This window comes from Ictalurus punctatus, chromosome 3, assembly GCF_001660625.3.
Source record: "Ictalurus punctatus breed USDA103 chromosome 3, Coco_2.0, whole genome shotgun sequence".
NCBI classification, from domain to species: domain Eukaryota; kingdom Metazoa; phylum Chordata; class Actinopteri; order Siluriformes; family Ictaluridae; genus Ictalurus; species Ictalurus punctatus.
In genome coordinates, this window is record NC_030418.2 from 2,413,387 (window position 1) to 2,436,417 (window position 23,031).

The 23,031-nt window shown below is 39.8% G+C and overlaps 2 protein-coding genes across 3 annotated transcripts in view; one reads left to right on the forward strand and one right to left on the reverse strand.

The window, feature by feature from the left end:
- The window catches only part of gfra1a (gdnf family receptor alpha 1a), an 83,890-nt gene extending 72,790 nt beyond the window's left edge, over positions 1-11,100 (forward strand). For both annotated transcript variants that reach the window (XM_017464747.3, XM_017464746.3), the window contains 3 exons: positions 1,657-1,859; positions 4,999-5,043; positions 7,799-11,100. In XM_017464747.3, the coding sequence (XP_017320236.1) occupies positions 1,657-1,859; positions 4,999-5,043; positions 7,799-7,948 (398 nt within the window). In that variant the 3' untranslated portion in view covers positions 7,949-11,100. The remainder of the gene's footprint in view (positions 1-1,656; positions 1,860-4,998; positions 5,044-7,798) is intronic.
- ccdc172 (coiled-coil domain containing 172) overlaps positions 1-23,031 on the reverse strand; it is a 108,844-nt gene that overhangs the window by 82,588 nt on the left and 3,225 nt on the right. The gene's annotated exons all lie outside the window — the stretch shown is intronic.

Below are 23,031 nucleotides of genomic sequence, written 5' to 3' on the forward strand. Positions count from 1 at the left end.
AATCATCGGTCTGACCCGATATTTACCCAGCTGAAGGTCACGGTATCACTCCTCCGTGGGGCGTCGGGGACAGAATTTAGATATCCACATGCACGGCGGCGGTGTCCGGCACGTTAATCTCTCGAGTACAAACACACCTCGCTCCGAGACAAGAGTGTGTACTTTGGTAACAAAAAATAAAAAAAAAAATCGACATATTTCAGACATCGATCTGGAGGATCGGTGAAGGTCAATAAATGAAAGCGCCGTCCTCCACGAGTACACATATCAGATATTACAACGAGTAAAAATCTCGTTCCGGATATCGTTGAATCAGCACAGAGTGTCGGACAAATCCGAGACGGACGTATGACATTTAAGCGCAAACAGTGAATTAGCTTCAGCAGTGCTTGCAAATCTGAGTCAGAGCTGCTTGCGTCTTGGTTGCTACCAATCATAACACTCTTTCTGGAAGACTTGAAGTCAAATAAAAAAAGTCAACCCGACACAGATTAACCTTTTCTCCAACCGTAACCTTTTGTTTTTCTAACTATTAATTAATTCATTATTTATATCAAGCTGACGTTTAATTAATAAAGCTTCACCCACATGGGAGCACCATTTAGAGCTAGGCTTTTATTTATATAAGAACTCAGATGTAATTAAAGTCAGGTTTAATTAAGGTTTGTTTGGTTTTTTTTTCATAATAAAAGTTGCTGAACGTTATAGCCAGTGTTGAAAGAATGTAACACAACATGATTGAAATAAACAAAAGCTTAATTGATACAATGGCATCTCGCGTATGTTGTCGTGCTGGTACAATATTATTTAATAACCTCATGAAAGCTCCGATGACATCTAAGCATCGTTTGAATAGCCCGGAAGTGTGATTAACAGCACAAAGCAGTGCTTTAGGGTGCCTTTTTTTTTTTTTTAAATTTTTTACATAAACGTATCTATTACTGGACTAATGAGCTAATTAATTAACACACGGTTTGCACGTTCACGTTTGCATTTAATACGTCATTTATTTTCATTCTCTTGGTTGTTACAATGTCTGGCAATGCGAGCATCTGGGTAAAATCTCATCGTTTTATTGGTCTAGAGACCTACAGTAGTGTCAGGCAAAGTATGCCACTGTTCAGCCTTAGTGCAGGAAAACTGTGGCTTTCCGAATTGTTAGTGTTGTTCTGTGAATATATATGTGTGTGTGTGAAAACTATTCTAACAATAATAAACAACAGCTTGAGATGAGAAGCTGAGTTAGTGTTACCAGCCTGAAGTTCCAATAACAGCCTGTCCCAAAGTGTACTCTCTGGGTATCAGGGCAATTTGTCAAAAGTTTTCTGACAGGTGATGAAATATTGTATAAATATTGTGTATATTGGAAAACCTTAAATCTTCCATAATAACGGTTGTGAAGTGGGTTACAAGACGGTTCTTTTTTATTAAAAAAGATAAATGTATTATTCTATCGAATAATAACAACAATCAGCCAAATTGATTGTCTTTATTTTAAACTTTATAAAATATATATATAAATATATATATATAAACATAAACTAATCAAGTATCTTATTTTTTATTCTTACGCTGGGTTTTTTTTTTATTTATTATTTAAATATCTGGCTCTTAGGCTGTTTGATGTCACGCTAACGTTGTCTATTATTTCTGCAGGTAATGCCATTCAGGCGTTTGGAAACGGGACAGATGTGAGCGTGTGGCATTCGGCTCCAGTGCAGAGCACCACGACCGTGATCACTCCGTCACACAGAGGTCGAGGACGTGAGAAATCACCCAACTCCCTGGAGCCGGACTCGCACGGCAACCACCTGAACCCCGGAGACGACCCGCTGTATCAGTTTTGTGGAAGCCTGCAGGTCAGTCCCGGGCCTTATCAGAGAGTTAGCTGAGCAGACGTGGCAAAGTTATATAATAATATTATATACAATGAGGGGAGCTGTATTTTTTATTTTTTTTATTTATTTTTTTTTTTTTAAAGGCGCAATTCATATGTGCTTGATAGTTTATAGTGATAGGGTCATGCCATCTCAAGTGGTCCAATAATTGCAGTTGGTTGCGTGACCATTTTAAATTTTGATTTGAGTCTATGTCTAGGCATTGCAAAACCACCATTTTTAATTTTATTTTTATTTAACTTGGTTTAACTACAACGGCCATCTTTGTGCCATGGCACACAGCAAAGTTTGGTTATACACTCTAAAAAAAACCCAAAAAAAACACCACAACAACAACAAAAAAACACTGGGTTAAAATCAACCCAAATCGGGTTATTTTTAGCCCAGCGGCTGGGGAAATATAGGACAGAACACATTTTGGGCTAAACTAACCCATCGAGTTGGGTTATTAATTTTAACCCAGTAAATGGATTGTTTTTCCACCCAAAGGATATTTTCATTCGCATAACGCTGGGTTCATTTCATAAAATTTGGTAATATTTTGAGGGTTATTTGTACCCTTTGAAAATGTCAAATATACCACATTATAAACAAATATGGTATCTTTATTTATACACAAGAAGGTGTTCAGAAATGTATTACTAGAGCGGCTAAAGTGGTGTTTTATATATGTAAATGACTGAAATAAGTCATATATTTAAGACAAAAACGTCAGATTTTGATCAAAGGAGACGTTTAAAACATCCAAAAAAACTGAGCAACCAACTTATGATCCAGTAGGCATTACAAACAAGTAAGCTAAAGCTAACGGAGATAGCAGTGCATTTATTTAACGTCATGTAAACTGGACTGTTATCGCATATTTTTGCTTCTTCTAGTGTACAGTAATGGCTTTATGGATGCTGTACCCGATCACAACTATGCACATTTTCCTATCTTAATGGTGATAAATGATGCAACATTTAGATGTATTGAAGCATTTGTTTCCATTTCTTTTATCCAAGTGTCAGGTCAGGACCTCTCTCTGGAAGTGAATCATAAATTATAAACAGTTTTTGAGCAGATCAGGCACCACTTTATCATCCTGGTCTTTGGCTCTGTCGGTTCCACCATCACACGCGGGCATACGCAGGAATCGATTCATTATACTGTCACCAAACCTCTTATAAAAGCACTGTTCCTCACATATTCATGTTAGGCACACAGAGAGAGGCCACGCCAAACACACAGAGCGCTAACAGAAGCTCTTGCTCATCTGCATAAAACTCATTTCCCCCGAGCGCACGGCCAGATTTCACCACGCCAACGGCAAGCTACCACATGGTGTGCCGATAACGTCTGGAGGGTTGAAATGATTTTCAATAGGCCGTGAGATGGTGTGAACTCATTAAATCTTTCTCGCAACTGTTTATCTATCCGCACGTCCACCGCATCATAGACGACGTACTGTAATGAATTTGAGGTAGGTATTTAGTAAAGACTTGATCCTGAAACAAAAAAGCACACCGTGCTAGCACTCAGCGGTGATGGTTCTTGTGATGAAATGCTTCAAATTCTAGGGTTGCCAGAGAACCAGTCTGATCGTTTGAATTTTAGTAATAATATACAGAGCCACTGAGGTGACATGGTGGTTAATTATAATTAGGCGTGGCCACGCGTTAATATACCGAAGGCCGTGGGTTAAGTCTCTCAAGATCGATTTTGTTTCTATGAAGTACTTAACACGTGGTAACTGTTGTATTTTATAATCTCGAACCGTAAGCCTGGAGATGACTTTGCTTTCAGCTGGGAACGATGGATACGTCACGGTCACCGGCGTTGCACCATGTCGAGCTAATTAAGCAATGTCGAGCCGTTCTGCTAATTTTCCAAGCTAGTAATGATAATTAACTAGAGGCCACATATTAAGTACAACGTTCCACAGCATATCAAGTCATGAGCTCAGTCAAGTTACACAACGAGTGGCTGTAATAATAATAATAATAATAATAATAATAATAATAATAATAAATAATTCATATCCGCAATATATTAATTCAGGCAAATGGAGTAAATGTAAAATTGAGCTAAATATCAGTGACATGTGAATGCTATTGTGGGTAGATAAGTAATAAATAAATAAATAAATAAATAAATACTTGCGGTGTGCTGTTATTGGAAAATCATAAACGACTGGGTGGTGTGGCGTGGCCTGACATTACGCAGAGTGACTTTTACCACTCCGACGTCGAGTATTTTCCAACTGATGTATTTAAGGATGACGCATCATGATACTTTATCTGTTTATGACTTACGCATTTGTCTTCATAGACAAAAATGCAGCCTGTTCACTGTTAAACAATAAAACGTGGCCAAAAACTACAACCGTTTTAACATGTTAAGTCACGGGCTCCGGTTCCATAGATCGTCGCCGTGATGTAATATTTCAACTAAATAAACTAAAAGTACCTCGTGGCCACGAACTATCATCTTGCGGTCTCGGTGTATTAATTCGTAAACAAGCGATTCTATTAAGATATAACTCCCGTCGTCTCAGAGGCTCCGTGAAAATAAGCGCCGGATGTGCATTTTTTTATGCACAATTCTCATTAGTGGACTCGTTCTTTAAGACCCTACGGACTGCAGAGTATTGCTTCTGCTCTAGGAAACTCTACTGCGGGATATTATAGCCTCTAAAACCGCGATCTTGCAAGTCAGTACTAAATCACAGTCCATTTGAGTCATATTTAGGATGATCAGGGCCGTGTTTAAGCCCGGTGCATTAGGCCGAGCTGCATCTGCACTTCTTTAATGCCTGTAATAAACAAAAGGACACAGCAGCAGGAAGGTGGGGGGGGGAAGGCACTCAGACAATTTCCACCTGAATTTTTCCTTGAGGTCTGATTGTGGCGATGGCGGTCCCTCAATTTCCTCTAGTTTGCCTCAATTTCGTCTTCATAACTCAGCTTTTTTTATGTAGCTTTCTAAGGGTGTCCAGATTTATGGGCGCATTCACGTACACTTTGTAGCAGTAGAAATGCTAGGACATGCCATAACTATCTCGTGTACACTCTCGCCTTTCTCTCGCTCTCTCTCTCTCTCTCTCTCTCTCTCTCTCTAGGCACAGAAGCTGAAGTCCAACCAAACAATAGGAGTGGTATGTGTGGTAAGTGTGACTGCCTTGTTAGAACATCAAACTCACGCTAGCCATATTTATACCAGCTGAAGTTTCCATTCATGGCCAGAAGGTGTGGATTCATTTCCTCTCACAGCGGCTCTGACGATAGCAGCCGTTATGCAAGACAGGTTTACGTTACTATGTTCTTATACGTCATCATTTCTGTAGTAACAACCAACACAGGGACGTGAACAGAAGATGCTCTACATGAACGGATTAAAATTCGTGTGTAATCACTGATTATAGTGAAACTTTTCCATGAGGGGGCGCGAACCAGATGTTTATATTCAGTTCCCCACTCACAACTTTAGTTCCTACATGCGATTATTTAACGGTTTCACGCATCAAAAATGGAAGAAATACATAAACTCTTGGTTTCATCTTATTCCCTCATAAATGACCTCTCATTCCATGTGCATACAGACGTCAGTGAGATAAATTAAGCTTGGAATGAAGTAGTGGATTTCGCTGGTCACTCTGTACGTACTGTAGATAGTACGGTTAAATTCGCCAACAAAAGTTAAACCGAAGCTCGGTATGTAACATGTCAATAAAAAAAAAGAGGGGTGTATGAATCATATAGTGGGATGTATGCTGTACATTTTGGCTCTTAAAAACTTAAAGAACGCTGGACAGTGCATGTTCTTAACAACAACAACAGTCATCATCACTACATGCCCTTGAAGGAGAGAACTAAACTAAACGGCATACGTTAATAGATAATAATAATAATTGTTGGCAAAATGCTGCGGTGTAAGAGGAATAAAACACGTCGAGACGCGCCGATATAGGTAAATAATGAACTTCATGGTGTTAATAGTAACTCTGCTATGCATCGGAGCTGATAACCAAAAGATGCTAGTTGTCCTGTGATGATCGAGTGGAAAGTTCCACTCGATCTTTGACCTCACCCGCAAGCGAACTTCCTGCTTGTGGGCTTTGTAGTGCAAAATGCTGAATTGGAAACGTTGCTTATCTGTCGGCTTTTAAAGTTCAGTAAATGTCATTGTACGTAATAAAAGCAGCATTACACGCCAGAGTGACATTTAGTGCAACTCCGGCGTGTCCAAACAGTCTGAAAATAAATAAATAAATAAATAAATAAATAAATAAATAAATAGAAAACACACACACGCACGGCTTTTTCAGATTCTACATTTCATCACGGTGTTATTCGTCTTCATCTGTGTAACGTACATCAAATACGAAGAGGGATTTATATATCGGCTAGTAACTAAAAACGCATCAGCGTAAGTCACGTTATAATATGTTGGGGTTTGAGCGCTACGTCTGATTTAACAGCATTGTGGTGATGTATAAAAAGTTTTAGTGGGAGAAAAGAAGCGTTGCATTTGGATTATTTTATATTAAGATATTGTAAAATTTCTCACAGAAAAGAGATTTAGTTTCGATTTTTTTTTTTCCCTTTTTTATGAAGGTTTAACAAATAGAAGGTTAATCGCTAATAAGTATAGAATAAGACATAATGGCTACTTCTGTTATAGGAAAATAATCAACACAGGTCTCTGTTACTGTTTCAGCTATGAAGTTTATTCTTTTCAAATAACTGCATGTTCCAAAGTACTTTATTCCTCTTATACCGCAGCAATGTGCCGACACTTACAATTTATTTACTTAAAAGAACAGCACACCAAACCGTAGTTTTTATTCATTTATCGCGCCACATTTATTTAATGTTGGGGAAACGTCTGCGAAACAGGTTAGTTCCTGTTATCCTTTACATTACAGCAGCTATAAACAGTCACTCCTTCACCAGCCTCTCCTTGGTCTGGCTCTCTAAGTTAACAAGACAATCCTGTTTAAAAGTTTACACCCCCCTGACTCTTAATGTATCGTGTTGTCTTATGGAGCATCGGTGAACGTGTGCACCTTTTGTAATAGTCGTGGACGAGTCCCTCGGTCGTCCTCAGTGTGAAAAGACGGATCTCGGCATCGTATAGACGCTGTTGGAGAGGGGTCAAAATATTTTTCTGAATAACAATGGGCAGTTTAACTGCTCAGGACAAACCTCCAGGTAACGACACACAGTATTAAGAGTCAAGGGTGTGTAAACTTTTGAACGGGGAATTTTTTTTTTTATAAATTCAGCTATTGTCTTGTGGACTAGCTTGTGTGAATTAGCTTAATCAGGACAGGACTAAATAAAAATCAACACGGGATTTTTATGATCCGTGTCATATTTTTATTTTGTCAACAGTATTAATAATTAGCAGATTCTACAAGGGGTATGCAAACCTTTGCGCACAACTGTGTGTACATACTCATATATAGCTAAGATCCACTTTAACAATACCTTTTGTAAGATTTGTAGAGAGTTATTTAAATTTGATTACATTAAATGTTCGATTTTATGGGGAGAACTTTCCTTATAGGAGACTTTTACAGCTGTGGGTTTAAATTAGGGTTTAAAGTATGAATTCAGTGGTCCTTAAATAAACTCAATTAAAGTTCTCATATATCACTATTTAACAACAACAACAAAAAAAAGTTTGCATTTAGTTAATTATTTTAGTAACATTTTCAATTCTAGAGTTTTATCTGATAAGAGCCTGGCGTCCTTTCACCTCTGAGGGTTTAAAACGGAGTTTAAAGAAACAAAGGGAATCGCATTTTTTACATTTTCCAGTACAATAATCGAGAGCTTACTTTCTGATCTGGCTTGTTTGATGAGCACATAAACACGTTCGTATTTCTTTCCTGATCTCCGTCTTGTCTTTCTCAGGACCCTCAGATCGACAACCCCAGCTCCTCCAACTCCCTCTCGGGGAACTCAGCATCCCCGTCAGTCTTCAGCACCCTGCTCCTCCTGCTGCTCAGCTCTTTGCACTGCTCCCTGGCAGTCCTGCCACCCAACCTGGCACCGCTGTTGTAGCCACCTGGCCAATGCAACACACGGACGCTCGTAATTTGTATTTTAAAAAAAAAAATATCTCCGATATATATGTTCCAGGTCTACCTGTTGTAATCACCTTCTCTCACTGTCTCCTCTCTGTATTTTTACAGCTCTGAGTTTTATGAGCTTCGGTTTATGCGGAAAAGTGATTTCGTGTGTAATTCGAGTTTTCGGCCCGTTCCCCCGTCGGGATTTTTCCCGTACCTCGAAAAAGGATTCGAGCCGAACCGCAATCTGGTCTCGAGGGCGAGAGATCATTTGCAACGGTGGTCAAGATGAGCAGCTTTCTTAAGTGTTTGACGAATCTTATGTGTGTTTTTTGCATACGTCGTGTACGGTATGATATGCATCGACTTCTAACTGGCACACGAAACAGAGGCTTTCTGGGAGGTTTTGTCAGTTTCACACCTCCCCCCCCCCCCCCCCCCCATTCTTAGCATAAACACATAACGTCAGAGACTTGGAGTAACATTTGGAGGCACACACAAAGTCCAAGGATGATTTGGGTTGCTGGCATTTCTGTTGTGCATGATTATTCTTATAAAACGATTGCTTTCGAAGTTTTAATCTGAATTTTTTATTTTTTTTTTGGGTTGCATAGCTATTCCTATGTGTACAGTATATATTTTGAGATCCTACTTTTTTGGGGAGTGTCTGAAAGAGTGGGTTATAGTGCCTGGGTCAGTTTGGCAGTGCCGGTTAAAACGCACCGAGCAGAGTGCCTCCAAGTCTATTAACAGTCACCAGTGCTGTATATGATTTCCTCAAACGCTTATATTCTCTCATATGAAGCTTCACTGTAATTGTAGCCGTCACCGGTCCAAACTCATCCGTCCTCAGAGTGCACATTCATAATGCCTTTGCAGTGTAGACCGTGCTCGGACCCTTTGCGTCCAAATGAAATACTCGATGTATATTATAGTGTTCTTTTGTTTTTTTGTTTTTTTTGTATCGTAATTCCAGGCATTACAGAAAGAGGCTGCGTTATGGCTGTACGCTCTAATCGGATAAGAAGGTTCGACTTTCCTTTGAAACGAACCAGAAAAGCGATGCACACTCAAAGCATGTGCAGATTGAACAGCTGTTGCACATTTGAAGCATTTATGACATGATGTTTGGCTTGTTTTTTTTTTGTTTTTTTAAACTGAAAACAACAAGAAACGCAGAAGCGCATCGCTCTCTTTATTTACAGGGCATCCAGATCTTAAGAGACGTATTTACTTAAAAACAGACTGAGAAAATAAATACGGATTTTGATCGGATATTGCAACGTCTTATCCTACTGCATAAGGTCATAATGACTTGTTTAGATAAACATATACACACACACACACACCGTATAAAAGAATAGACGCCACCTATAATGACTGCTGCCCTAAAGTGTACTACAGAGATTTAATGGAATACTATTGTTTAAATGGTGTAAAAAAAAAAAAAAAAAAAAAGAAAGAAAAAAAAGAAGGGAAAGTAAAGGAGGGGACAATCTCTTATTTTTGTATCTTTTGCATTGTGAAGTTGATTTATCACAAAACTTTTGCCCATGCCTTGTAACAAAGTTATATGGGTTATAACTGTTGCATTAAAGGTTTTAGAGATGGCATTAGCAGGTCTAGATGGGCATTTTAGGGGCAGATGCATTGCCCTTCTGTGTAGTAAGGGCTACACTGAGTGTACAAAACACAATGCTTCTGGATATTACAATGCAATTTCTGACTACTTGACTTCTCATTATGGCCATCTGCTAACCTGCACAATTCATTTCTCTTTCTTTTTCTTTTTAAATCTTCTGCCACAATCCATTGGCATTTTTTCTTTTATTATTATTATATTTTTGATATAAATTCAATTTCAATACTGGAGAATGTTAATACCAAGAAGTATTAAGATGTATAAAAATAGCCAGCACTGTTTTACTTATCCTACAAAAATATTTCAGATGTGTCCTTAACATTGGAACACCTATACAGGCAAATCCAGAATTATTGGCACCCTCCTTGAAAGTGAGGGCTGTTACAGTAAGCTTGAACATAGAGGAATGCTATAGCTGTAGTTTTATTTTAAAGTCTGTTTGTTCCTATTTAATATGTACAGCAGTTACAAATTTTGAAGTACAAGTGCTACATTTTCCACGTTAGTTATTTTAGGGGTTAATTCATGGTTATAAATAACATAATTTGAAGGTTTTTTGTTTGTTTGTTTCATTATGCACCGACACTTAACGTTACCGCTTTTAATTAGCGCCACAGACTCACGCCACAGTCCGTTTTCAACCTGAATCAAAGCTTTAACGTATACTTCTCTGTTCAGTCGTCTTTAAATGCCCCGTTATCACCCCTTCCCCCCCCTTCTTTCATGAGCTGGCTTCAGATAAATATTTTACATACTTGCGTAACTGCATGCGATTGGCTGCAACAAGCCACAACAGAGGATGTGTTACAGAAACTTACCGAAGGTTCATGTATATAATCGTTGCGTATGTTTATTTTATACAATTACTTGTATATCTTTTGACATATATTTTTGGATATTCTCTTGACAAGTGCTAATAATTCTGGAGTTTAGTCGTACAGTAGCTAGCTCGTATTCTCACGTGTCGAGGCTTAAAAGTTCCCAGTACTAAAGCCGAGAACACAGCACGTCTCAAATTGTTACAGGAATATTCGTCATTCTTGTCGTTTCAAGTTCGGTCTTAAAAGGTCATTTGTAAAAAAGAGTTTTCATCCCTTTTTCAGATTCTTGGTACTGAGAAACAACCTCTTCGCCTAACTTCATTTACACTAATCAAAGTGGATGTACCAGGGAAAAATCAAGTGGAGATTATAGTATTATCCAGCTAATCAGTTTCTGGAAATAAGCACACTTTTACAGTGTTCTGCACACTCAGTGTATGCTGCAAAATTGGTTCTGCTTTGTGCAAATTTGGGTCAGAACATGGTAAAGCAAAAATAACAACAACAACAACAACAACAATAATAAATCTTACACACCCACATTATACCGGTTGATAAAATGAACGACTTGTTCTTGTTTATAAATAAAAAGGTTTCCCCCTCTGACATATTTCTTCCTAGCTTGTGAAAATGTACAAATAAATATTCTATGAAAACTGATTAAAATGGTGACTCATCCAACCGTATACTGTGTTTTTCTTTCTTTAGCTTTGGGTGATAGTGCTACTCATCAACAGATGTGGTGGAAGCGCTAAAGGAAGACCGTTTATTTAACTGTAGTTATGGTGAATGCTTCAGAATGGGGTTCATTTGGCATTATAAGTTACACAATTCTAAAACAAAGCAAAAAAAAAAAAAAAAAAAGGAGAGTAGAGTAAGCTAAATGGGAAATAAATGAATCGAGTTTTAAAGACGACAATTTTGTTTCCAATACGCACAAAACAGTATGTACTGTAAAGGAAATATATAATTTGTATATACAGTACGTTTGTGATAAAAAAATAAAAAAACACTACAGGAGGCTATACAGGTTGCCTAATAGCAATAAGGAAGTTAAATACAAGGAACTCGAATCCTAAGTGAATCTTCATCCAGGTATGAGAGTTCAAAGTTATGAAACAGTTCAATACTGAGTACGCACCAAGCCAAAACCACAAACAACAGACAACCAAGGAAGTAGCATGTAAAGGAACAAAGCTTTCGTAATGATATTCAATATCCCTGCAACTCATAATCCATTTGAGTCCAAAGTAAAATATATGATTAATCAGTTGATCTTGGCTTTCAGTAGACTCGGGTGTGGCTTCTGTTTGGTTGGAATGAAATCCCTAACCCTAATGATTAGATATATATTGTATATCGCGTCAAACTCACCACCAAGGAACAACAGCTAATGCAAAAAAAAAAAAAAAAAAAAAAAAAAACACAGGAAATTGCTTGTACTCACTATTTATAGGGAAATTGACAATAAAAGCTGTTTAATAACATCCATATGCTAGCTCAAGAATATCTTGATTTCAAAATGATCTGGCCAGTTGAGTTGAACTTTTAAACACTAAACACGCATCAGCACGGGAACAGGTCTAAAACGGACACTAAAACACACATTAGTTTCATAACTAATCACTACTAGAGATGTGATGTGCCGCATGATCCCTTCATTACACACTTCACGCAACACTTCAATTCGATCTTATCGAATCTACGCTTTACAGAAATCCAGATGCAGATTTAGATCCTTAAAGATCAATCCAGAGGCGACACTGAGATGACACGGACAGTGGGATTATCGATCGTCGCTGTATACAGGTGAAGGAGAGTAAAGACAAACAGTATTAAGTGTGTTGAAAGGATGTCGAGTATGAACAGATGAGCATAGGACAGGATTTATGTTTACAGCGTTTCGCAGGTGCAAATCTACATGATCCAGGTGAGATTAGGGTGAGACGTGGGTATCGTGTGTGTTTGGGAAGTGCAGATCTTTAGGTAGATTTACGTGGGAGCATCCACAGAAGCAGGTGGTGCGTCCGAAGTGAACAACGCGACCAGCATAAACACGACGTCAAGATAAAATACTCGTTCAAAGAAAATCTAGGAATTTTAATAAAACTTGAGATCAGGTTATTGTTAAGTAACGGCTGACGGTTTTCATTTTTCACTTCATTTGCTTCTCGGGAAATAATCCTGGAGGAGTTTCTAACAAATCCTTCAAAGTCTTAGCATAACTGCAAAGTCCTAGTAAACGCGTAAGCAGTACTTGTGAGCTACAGCTGCTGTAATTAAATAAATCTGCACACCAAACGTGAGCACTAAATCTGAGGTACCGTAAAATCCACAGCGCCATTTTCAGATGAAAAGTCTTTCCGGTGGCTTCAGTATAATGTTTAGCGGATGGAATATTCAGAAGTAATAAGAAGCCACTGTTGATAATATAGCAGTAATAATTGGTGGTGTAACAATGATGCCTTAGGAGTCTTAGGACACTGGGTAAACACAACAACCACTCAACACTCTCATAATGAACAGCCACCTCATGAAAGTCTAATCACTAACCTCCAGGCGACAATACGGAAACGATATTTGCCTTTCTAAGAGCTTCGGTTTGTGTGTATTTATTTATTTATTTATTTATTTTTGAAAGGCCGCTTTTATGTCCGCTTTGGCCTTTGTATGAAAGTAAGAACAACAAGTAAACGTCATTGGACTATTGAAGCGTTTTCGCTCTTATATTCACAAATCCATTACTCAAAGGCTTTTTTTTTTTTTTTTTTTTGTCCTTCCCGCTATTCAGTCCGGTTACCTCGGAGAAACACGTCATGTTGTATAGCAATTAGTTCTTTCAATAATAAACTAAAATTTGAAAAATAATGGTGACATGCTGAGAAGTTTTCTATTCGGAGAACGTGGAAGGAGTCTCACAGATCAGCAATTCGGAACGAAAATAAAAAGTTGAACACAACGGATAACGCGGACTTTGGTCATCCTTAGCAAATTGCCGCGGTAGAAAAGGAATAAAAAGACATTGGGATGTGCTGGTATTGTAAATGAATGAATTGAAGTGTAGCAACAACACCTCACACCCTTTATGAAGGTTTTCCTGTTACGGGCACACGCCGTTTTGTTTTATTCCTTACTTAGCGTTCAAATAAAACTCATAAAATATTGCACGTGCAACGAAAGGGTTTCTCACAATACGGAGATCTTATACTCCATGACATATACCGTCATTCAAAAGGACACTCGAGCGGCGTGATGCTGTGACATAAAAGTGCTATTGTGCGTCTCAATCGGTTTTAGTCGAGAAATATAAAGGCTGGTCTTTTACAGCAGTGATGAAGCAGATTGTGCTAGCCACAGAAGAACTACAGAGCCATTCTTCTCACGGTGTGGGTGTATGTGACCCTGAAACAACTCCAGCCTTTGTAGTCCACTTGATCCTCCATCATCAGATGAGGACAATTACCAGGCATAAGTGGAACATAATTGTGTAAAGACTAAGGTTACAAATGAGTCTATCCGTCTTCTGTGTTGAGGTCATCTGAACGAGGGTGTCCAAACACAATGTGCAGAGGAGTCATGCGACACCGTAATACTAGTCTTGTGAACGCTATAAGACTAAGAAAACGTGACACATACAGTACGAGAAAGGCGAGTGGTGTCTGAACATCCCTACTACCAAACTAGGCGGAAAGCAGTACGCGAAAGGACACGCATGTCCGAATTCCCAGTACGCCTAAAACGTAAAACGGATGCAAACCTACCGCTTCTTCAGTTTTAATGTTTAAACTACAGATTTGTTTATATATCTAGGAGAACTTTATGAACTAGGTTCAGAGATATCGCAGGCGTGTACAAGAGTGGTCGAGAATATGCGTGGGAGCAATCAGGAATAGTCAGCGTTTCTATGGGAATAGACTGGGGTTGGATTAAAGAAACGGTCGTAACTACTTAACGACTAACATCTGATAATAGCTGAAATGAATAAACAAATAAATCAATTACTATAGTGCTCTATGCATTGTTACCCCAAATGTCAGTGAATAAGAAAGAATCTTAACTTATAATCACTGAAGAAGAAGAAGAAAATCATTTGAAATAACCTTTACAGATTGACAGCTTGACAAAAAAAGAAAGACTAAAAAGCCTGTCATGTTTGCTCATAGTTACTTTTCAGTCTTTGCTGCTTCCATATGCGATACTTCTGTGTACCCCCAGTCTCAGACATCAGCACAGATGGCCACACACATACGTCTGTAAGGCAAAACCAGCTTTTCTTCAGATGTTGACCCACCGGGTTTAATCGCTTCTGAAAAATGATCCAAACGCCTCTCCATGCAGTGAAACGTTTAAACAGCTGTTTGTAATAACCAAACGAATAAAGCGAGTCATACAAAAACAACTCACGCTCTCGCCGCGCAAAAACGCTTTCCCATGAAAATGCAGGACCTTTCTGCCGGTTTTCCCATACTGTATGATCTACTGTATGAACACACATGTTCGGTATATAATTATAGCATATGGACGCAGCTATCATGGAGTAATATTTGGACACACTGAAGTAATGGAGCCTACGGCTCGGTAAAGAAATTTCGGAAAACATTTACCTTTGATGCTGTAATTAAGAACACTGTAGTTACAGCTTACATCAGGGAGGTCCATCCATCCATCTTCTAGACCGCTTTATCCTTTTCAGGGTCACGGGGAAACCTGGAGCCTATCCCAGGGAGCAACGGGCACAAGGCGGGGTACACCCTGGACAGGGTGCCAGTCCATCGCAGGGCACAATCACATACACATTCATACGCTACGGACACTTTGGACATGCCAATCAGCCTACCGTGCATGTCTTTGGACTGGGGGAGGAAACCGGAGTAAACGGATTTTAAAACGCTAGAACTTTATTTGTGGAGGAGAGACTCTATGTGCAAACATATTTCAAGTCAGGATAGTCTAGTTTTCTGAAGTATATACGAGTAGAAAATGTCAAAAAAGTTCCCCTACAAATATAATAGAGAGACATGCTACGTGCTACTTTTGCAGAGGACGCAATACATTCGAGTTATTTAGCCTGGAGGCCCGTGCAAGAGAGGTCAAAACCATCTGCTCTTATTTCTCTCATGGGAGAAATCGCATGCTAGGTGTGAAAGTTAAATAGACTTCACCAGAAGCAACGATCATGTAACATAAAGAGGACATGGCTATCGAGTGTAACAGATGAAAACATGAGGGAAATCTATACGGAGATGACTTTAACCTCATAAGGACGCTCACGATCTTGTATTAAAAAAAAAGGTTAGGGTTTTTTTTTTGTTTGTTTGTTTGTTTGTTTTTTTTAAGTGTATGAAGTCCAACTACAATGCACTCCACGCAATTTCTATTACTTTGAGCTGAGCTGGCTATGCATTGGATTAATCCAATGCAATCTCCATCTGTCACATTTTAATCTTCACGGGCGTTACTCTACATGTGATACGGCATGTGATCACGAAAAAAAAACAAAAAACAAAAAAAACAAAAGCACACCCTCAAATCACAATCTAATACAGCCATCACTTGAAGGGTGAAATAAATCCTGAGCACAGATGCACAACCGTGGAGTGTATGCAGATTACGAATGGCGACTCGCTCACTGTCGTTTACACTCCTGCTACAAAAAAAAAAAAAAAAACATTTATAAATCATGGCTGTAGGCTACAGTTTTGAATAGAGAAGCACGGGTGCTAGAGAAGTTCAGAGCTTAAATATGGTAGCACTGAGAGAACGCAACATCTAAAAAAGTGCGAAGTGGAATAAGAGAGAGTGGTTTTGAAAAGACTTTGTGGGCAGGGTGCAAACCCATCACACACACCGTAGACAATTCGGAAATGCCAATCAGACTACGACACACGTCTTTTAACCGGCGGAGGAAAGCAGAGTACCCCGAGGAAACCCAGAGAACATGCCGAGTCCACACACACGGGGTAGAGGTGGGACGTGAGCCCCCAGCCCTGGAGACGCGAGGCGAGCGTGCTAACCACTAACCACAGTGCCCCCTAAACACAGTTTCTATTAGTCGAAGTAAACCTCTTAGCCGCTTACGTAACACGTTCGAAGGTCCACATGAAATCTAAATAATCCCTTCATGACAACGTAGCTAAATTGATATAAACATTAATAAAATCTTATTCCAATATGCATCAGCTGCCATAAAAAAAACAGCTTTCATCAAAGTATTTTGGCTGAGAAATAAACCATCACCAGTGATCAAGACTTCTGATCAAAAGATCGTGAGTTTAAATCCCAGCACCACCAAGCTGCCACTGCTGGACACCTTGAGCAAGGTCCTTAACGCTCAACTGCCGAGTTGTATAAATGTAGGTCTCACTGGATAAGATCCGGATGCCGAAAACGTACATGAGACGGTCTAACGCAAATATCTGCGTCGACAAGCGTTTCGAACACACACTCGCCGGTGTAATATCTTAAGTTTCTGCTCCGAGATATCTAGATATGCCTTATCTATGGCAACAACTGAAGAGAAAACACAGGATGGATGAGCACTTGACTTCAAAGAAGAGTGCTCATCAGGTAAAAGGTAGCATCCTGAAATGGGATGAAAACGTCGCTATTTTAGTTTTACCAAAATTGTCCTCGGGTAGGGCTTGTAGGGTCACTGCAAAAGTGAATGAACTCAATATAACGAGCGAGCAATCGCCGCTTAGCTTTGGCTTGGTCGTGCGCTCGGGTACGAGCGAGGCTACTCCTGCTGATGTGAGCGCAGAAAAAGAACTTGAACAAAGAAAGTAGGCCTTCTGTTCTGCTCGTGTAATTGGGAGTAGATGCGTTGATACATTTCACATGCTACTAGGTCCCAGCTTTTGTCTGCATTAAGCCGATTAAGCGCATGCTGCCCGGGTTTGGTCTGATGAGGGATCCAGAAGTGGCTTTACAGAGCATTCGCTGCTGGACTGAGCCACCACAATAGAGACATGGAATAATTAAAAGATTATCTGGCACAGGGGAGATGTTTGTGTGGCTAATGATTGCGTTTACTGTTATAGCGAATAGCAATTCGAGCTAAAAACCATTTCAATTATAGATCGACACCTCCAAGGTCCGGGGTTCGATTCCCACCGTGACCGTGTGTGTGGAGTGTGCGTGTTCTCCCCGTGCTGCGGGGGTTTCCTCCGGGTACTCCGGTTTCCTCCTCCAGTCCAAAGACATGCATGGTAGGCTGACTGGCGTGTCCAAAGTGTCTGTAGTGTATGAACGGGTGTGTGAGTGTGTGTATGTGTTTGTGTGCCCTTCGATGGATTGGCACCCTGTCCAGGGTGTACCCCGCCTTGTGCCCCATGCTCCCTGGGATGAGCTCCAGGTTCCCCGTGACCCTGAAAAGGATAAAGCGGTATAGAAGATGGATTTACATGAAAATACAAATATAAGTAGCAAAGTTGATTCACGTGCATGGATTTATTTATTTACAAATTTGAACGCATCGAATCGGTGTAAATCTTTTCAAAATGGACGTCTAGAACGTCAACAGCGTGCACGTCGGTGATCGTATCCTTTTCGGTCACCGTACAACTGTGTGTTCGTCGTTTTGACCTCTCCGTTACGGTTCTAAAAACGTGGAACAGAGCAAAGAACACCCTTATCGGAACGCTTCAGTGGATCCGGTCTTTTGACGGCGAGTGTAATTCAAAAACATTTTTATTAGCGTTAATCCAACACAACACACCGCCGTGGCCTCATGAACACGTCTGTAATGACGAACACATTTTCTGGGTGACCACAGATGTCTATCTCAAATGAATTAATTACAAGGCACAATCAAATCAGAGCACGGACGGTCAGAAGGCTAAAGTGCTCTTTAGCTAATGGAACGTCAAACTCGTTAAAGCGCGGTTTGGTCGCCGGAGCCGGGTGGATGATTAACCCCAGTGAATGCGACGGTTTTGTAAATGGAAGCAATGTGAATAAGCGGCATAAACACCTACGAACTTAAGGTTGAAGCATTCTCTAAAAACAGTTCTACTACAGCTCTGTTGTATTCTTAACTCTGTTTGATCAGAAAGACTTGAATAAATGTTCTGTATGGAATGTTTTTAGAGGGACCGCTAATTCACAGGGATTCGTACGGAGAATGATCCACATCATGGGAGTTAAGATTATAAATGCGCCGTTTAGGCATTCCCAGTAAAACAGCCTGGAAGTTGAATTTTACATGATTATTTATATCATCATACTGGAGTGTAAAGCTTTTTATTCATTTGTTTTCAGGGTGTTGCTGTGTTTCTATTCATTCAGCCTTAAGGAACAGCTCATGAAGCCTTTGTGGAAAAGAACCAGAGGAAGCACTTTTTAAGATGGTAAAACAGTAAGGACACATCACTAGCGTTGATACTACACAAAGGACACATAGCAGATGCCTTAGCGAGGCGAGCCAGTCTTCATCGCACCACCTGGCCCTTTATGAAGAGCCTCCTGAGGTGAAGTGTCATCACGCCACACCAAGGTCATCCGTCACGTTGATGAGCGTTCCCCAGCAGCAATCAGCCACACTTCAGTCTCCGTGTGATTCCAAGGTTAAGCTCAGAGGAAAGGCACTCGTCTCCTGTGATTTTCTTCTTCTTTTTCCCCCCACTGAGTGATAACGAGCCTGGGAATCATCCATAAAGCATCAGCACTATAAAGACCCATGAGACAACGATCGAAAGGAGTGCGAGTCACTCTAATTGTAAACACGGGGTTACTTTTAAAATACGGCGCAAGTTAAAGAAAATGTGTAGAATTATTTTTTCGTGCGCAAAACCCACTTTCGTATCGATCGCACCGCGCACGCTCGCTAACGACGTGCTCGGCGGACGTACGATTAAGCTTTGAAGCGAAGAATCTCAGCGGAAATCTGTTGATTAAGCACATTTTCGTGGTACGAGCGCTAGTTTTAACTCAGCCTTTAGAATATCTTCAGAAGTGCAATGGTCGGATGTAATTTTGCCACATATCATAATCGGATTTCTTGCAGCCGTATCTGTTTAGACTGCTAATTACCGTCGGATGGCCTCGGACCAATAGAATTAAAACGTTCTCCATCACCGTAGCCGTTTTTTAAAAAAAAACGAAACAAAAAAACCCCCCACACCTTTATAAAAGGGTATCAAAGTACAAAAACCTTTAGTTTTCATACAGGCTCAGTACAGCATGATACAAACTAATGATACATAACCGACTTGTGTGAAAAGATGACCGTCTAAGCCAACTAAAACGTACTCGGCCTGTAATGTATTTTTCAAATTTTGCAAGAGTTTTGTGTGCTTTTTCTGCGGAAACCTGCTTGAATTGCGAAATTGCACTAAATCGCTTCGCACGGTCTTTCGCGGTGATGTTTACTGGTAAATGAGACCTTCCAGCTCTATTGATGTTTGACACACATGAGTAGAAGAGGGCTGAATGCCCGTTGTGATGACATCGCGTGGCCCAAACCTGCGGATAATCCGTGGCAATTTTGAAAAATTGCGAGCTCTTACAAATATCCCGGAGTCTGCTTGATTTTGCGTTCATGCCTGCGATCGCAAAATCCTGGAGGGACTGTATACTTTGTCTTGGGCATGCCTGAACAACCTGGAATACACCGAAATAGGAACAGATCATCAACTCAACCTCGCACGCGGCTCAAATATGCGTTTACGAACATGCGTTTGCAATTTCTAGGTAACCCTTAACCCAATTAACCCAACGGAACGCAAATATGTCAGTTTCATAATACAGAATGGGGAAACGGTGACACTAAAAACACACATCAAGAAAAACTGAAGCGTTTAAGCGGGCTAAAGAGAGAGACGTAAACGTGGGGTAGGTGATTCCGAGTCACTTTTAGTGATCAGACTTACATGAACAGAAGACTAATTTAGCATAAGTTATCCTAACATGGCGTTAGCTGTGAATAATATACTATATCTGTTCAAAGAAGACATCCTGGTCACTGTAAATGCGAGAAAAGAGAGAGGAAAAAAAATAAGACAAACCACCCGCAGCCAACTATTCAAGATGAGACATTTTACTTTCCTGTCAATTCAGGAGTCTACTCCTTGGATTTGCATTTAAGCTTTCTATCTAAAGAGTGTGGTTTTGGCAGGAACACCGAAGGTATGGGCTGGATTTGAAGCTTCAAATCAGCTACTGTACGTTGCACTGAAATCACTAAATATAGCTAGAAAGTCTGGAGTAATAGTGCTGTTAAATGTCATCCAAATATGTTTGGCTACTGGCCGATACAACAAATGACATAAATGACAGTGTGAAGTTTCTACGATCAAATTTCCTGGCCAAGATAAATCTGGAACACAAGATGTAATTTTGTGAAATATTGTTGCCAAAAGCTTTCGGCAGTATTGTAGCAATTACGGAATACTGCAGCTTTCTTGGATGAAATACTGCAGGGTTTTTTTTTGTTTTTTTTTTACTGCAGGAGTGACTCTAAACACATGAGCCCTCTAAATTACACATTTAGATCATTTTCTTCAGTACTATTATCTCAGTACCGTACTCCCCACGTCGAGGGGTTCTGGTATTAACTAGACAGGAGAAGTTTACTTCCTAGTTAGGGTTTTTTTGACCCGGATAAAACATCCTCGTCGGCTTAGACGCGGCACTAAACATATGCCGTTACTGTCAAACTCCTAGAGAGGGTCCTATGATTGCTCTGAGAACAGGTATAATTCAGAGCGTGATATCAGAGAACATCAGTGAATGGAAAGGACAGCTTCACAGATGCTCTCCTGCAGACGAATTGACCTTGTGCTTGCCCCGCTGTCCTTCCGTCAGTGTCGGCTAGATGCGGGTCGCCAGATCGGTCTGAACTGTCTGAAGAGATGAGACACCACTTTGATATTTTGCTGGCACTTTCACCTAAACATTAAATATAAAGAAAGCAACGATTATGCTAATGCTACATGTCTTTAGCGTTCTTCTTCGTGAGCTTCGTCAGTAAGATTTTGACAAGACCGTTGGTAAAATGAGATCATTTTACGTAATTTAATACGCAGTCTTGCGTTTTATAGAGGTAGCCTACTTGTGGATATACACCACTTTACCGTATTAATGATTCAACTCTTTTTTTCTTTGTTAGACAACACCTTTTTAAAATCGTTTATTATTAGTCGTTGTTATTATAATACTATCATTAGTCATAATATTGATGTATTAGAATTGCATTAATATTAAACCGATTTCCCAGAACTAACGTCAGAGCTGATGTTATAGAAGGTTAACGCCGACTGACCAATCAGATGTGAGAATTCAACAACAACGTGGTATGAAGTATTTGAATAAAGTGGAGACCCTACACCTAGGTTTGAAGTGGATATGTTTTGGCTAGTAAAATACCGACTGGTTACCAAGTCTGGAAAACAATTACTAATAAACAGGTGAGCTACATCATTTAATGTCAACATAATATGTCTCTCATATCTTCGTTTGGAAAAAAAAAGAAAAAAAAAAAAAATGGCCGACAGGCTCTTACATGCAGGGTTAAGCCTGATGTTTAAAACTTGCACCCAGCCTCTAAGGTCCATAATTGCTAACAGGGTTCAGAAGGTTTAATGCACGAGGTCGTGACCACGGAGAGTGCCGGTCAACGATACATCAATTTAACCTTATTGCTCACTTATTCCACATTCAAACTCCTGCGTTTCATTCATTCCCAGCGGATGCTGTGAAGCTAGGCTAGTCCTCTACTATCACCGTTTGCTTTCTAAAATGCCCCGTCCTCATTACAGTGTTAACATTTTGCCTACAATCATCCCATCACTCTTTCAGACATACATCAGGACTGCAGCCAGACTGTATCATCAGACAAAGTTTAATCCTGCCAGTCACACACTCTAAATTACTGATGTAGTGTACATATCAGAGCAATTAAAATATTTCTTAAAGACTTCTAGACATGCTAAACTGTTTTGGTAGTAAAACTTTTTACTTTGACAGTGCAACAGTGAACATAAAACTACCGTTATTCATCAGCGTATTCGTAATCCGTCATGTAGACGTTTCTCTATAACGTGTTACTTTGAGTAATAAGAAGACCGTGTTAACTCGGTCGCCGAACAGGCGATCAGTGCACTGCGATACGACGGACGCGACATTAAAACGTTAACGGAATCAGAAACGACTCTGATCTGACGTTTAGTCAAAACAAAAACCACTTACGTACATGGAATCGTGCTACATGCAGACAAATCGTCCGGCTACATCTGATATGAGTTGCATTACTTGAATTAGATTTAGGAAGACAATGAAAAGGCTCAACACAGCCATACACAACGTTTCCCATTAATTAAATTCTATTCTCAGTATTAAGCACCGTTTTGCATCAGTAGAACTGTAGATGCAGTTAGCATTGGTATCTGACACAATTTCCATTTCAAAGCAATTTCCACGGACGGCCCTGTGGCCAGATGTACCGTCCGAGCTGCTTTTACCAAAAAAAAAAAAATGAATCGATGATCAAAGTCACGGGGCAACTTATATAATGCAGTGGTTTTCAAAGTGGGGGCCACCAGGGGGCGCCCGGGGGGCCTCAACAATTTGATGTGAAAAATAAATAAATACATGATTTTTTAAAAATATATATTT